Genomic DNA, 1,531 nt, shown 5'->3' with positions numbered 1-1,531 from the left:
TAAAACTCCTAGAGGAGAACATAGGCAAAACACTCTCCGACATACATCACAGCAGGATCCTCTCTGACCGACCTCCCGGAATATTGGAAATAAAAGCAAAAATAAACAAATGGGACCTAATTAAACTTAAAAGCTTCTGCACAACAAAGGAAACTATAAGCAAGGTGAAAAGACGCCCTTCAGAATGGGAGAAAATAATAGCAAATGAAGCAACTAACAAATAATTAATCTCAAAAATATAGAAGCAACTCCTGCAGCTCAATTCCAGAAAAATAAATGACCCAATCAAAAATGGGCCAAAGATCTAAACAGACATTTCTCCAAAGAAGACATGCAGATGGCTAACAAACACATGAAAAGATGCTAAACATCACTCATTCTCAGAGAAATGCAAATCAAAACCACAATGAAATATCATTCCATGCCAGTCAGAATGGCTGCTATACAAAAGTCTACAAGCAATAAATGCTGGAGAGGGTGTGGAGAAAAGGAAACCCTCTTACACTGTTGGTGGAAATGCAAACTAGTTCAGCCACTATGGAGAACAGTATGGAGATTCCTTAAAAAACTGGAAATAGAGCTGCCATACGACCCAGCAATCCCACTGCTGGGCATACACACCGAGGAAACCAGAATTGAAAGAGACACATGGGCAGATTCTCTTACATCGACCGCCTAAGAGTCGCGCTGTAAGAAGTAACAACCTCTTCTCCTCCTCTCCGCCATCTGCTCGGCAGCCGCAAAACAGCAACTATACATGAGTGCATCTCCATCCACGTTGGCCAGGCTGGTGTCCAGATCGGCAATGCCTGCTGGGAGCTCTACTGCCTAGAACATGGCATTCAGCCCAATGGCCAGATGCCAAGTGACAAGACTATTGGGGGAGGAGACGACTCCTTCAACACCTTCTTCAGTGAGACAGGGGCTGGCAAGCATGTGCCCAGGGCAGTGTTTGTAGACCTGGAACCCACAGTCATTGATGAGGTTCGCACTGGCACCTACCGCCAGCTCTTCCACCCTGAGCAGCTCATCACAGGCAAAGAAGATGCCACCAATAACTATGCCCGAGGTCACTACATCATTGGCAAGGAGATCATTGGCCTCGTCTTGGACCGAATTTGGAAACTGGCTGACCAGTGCACAGGTCTTCAGGGCTTCTTGGTTTTCCACAGCTTTGGTGGAGGAACTGGTTCTGGGTTCACCTCCCTGCTGATGGAACGTCTTTCAGTCGATTATGCCAAGAAGTCCAAGCTGGAGTTCTCCATTTACCCAGCCCCCCAGGTTTCCACAGCTGTTGTTGAGCCCTACAACTCCATCCTCACCACCCACACCACCCTGGAGCACTCTGTGCCTTCATGGTAGACAATGAGGCCATCTATGACATCTGTCATAGAAACCTCGACATTGAGCGCCCGACATATACTAACCTGAATAGGTTGATAGGTCAAATTGTGTCCTCCATCACTGCTTCCCTGAGGTTTGATGGCACCCTGAATGTGGATCTGACAGAGTTCCAGACCAACCTGGTGCC

At 47.1% G+C, this 1,531-nt stretch overlaps 1 protein-coding gene across 1 annotated transcript in view; it reads left to right on the top strand.

The window, feature by feature from the left end:
• The window catches only part of LOC104994750 (tubulin alpha-1A chain-like), a 40,625-nt gene that overhangs the window by 37,783 nt on the left and 1,311 nt on the right, over positions 1 to 1,531 (top strand). The window contains exon 2 of the mRNA XM_010848399.1: positions 738 to 1,348. Coding sequence (XP_010846701.1) covers positions 738 to 1,348 — 611 coding nt within the window. The remainder of the gene's footprint in view (positions 1 to 737; positions 1,349 to 1,531) is intronic.

This window comes from Bison bison, unplaced genomic scaffold (genome assembly GCF_000754665.1).
Source record: "Bison bison bison isolate TAMUID 2011002044 unplaced genomic scaffold, Bison_UMD1.0 scf7180017864265, whole genome shotgun sequence".
NCBI classification, from domain to species: Eukaryota; Metazoa; Chordata; class Mammalia; order Artiodactyla; family Bovidae; genus Bison; species Bison bison.
Note: the sequence above shows the minus strand (reverse complement) of the source record. Positions and strands in the feature narration are given on the sequence as shown.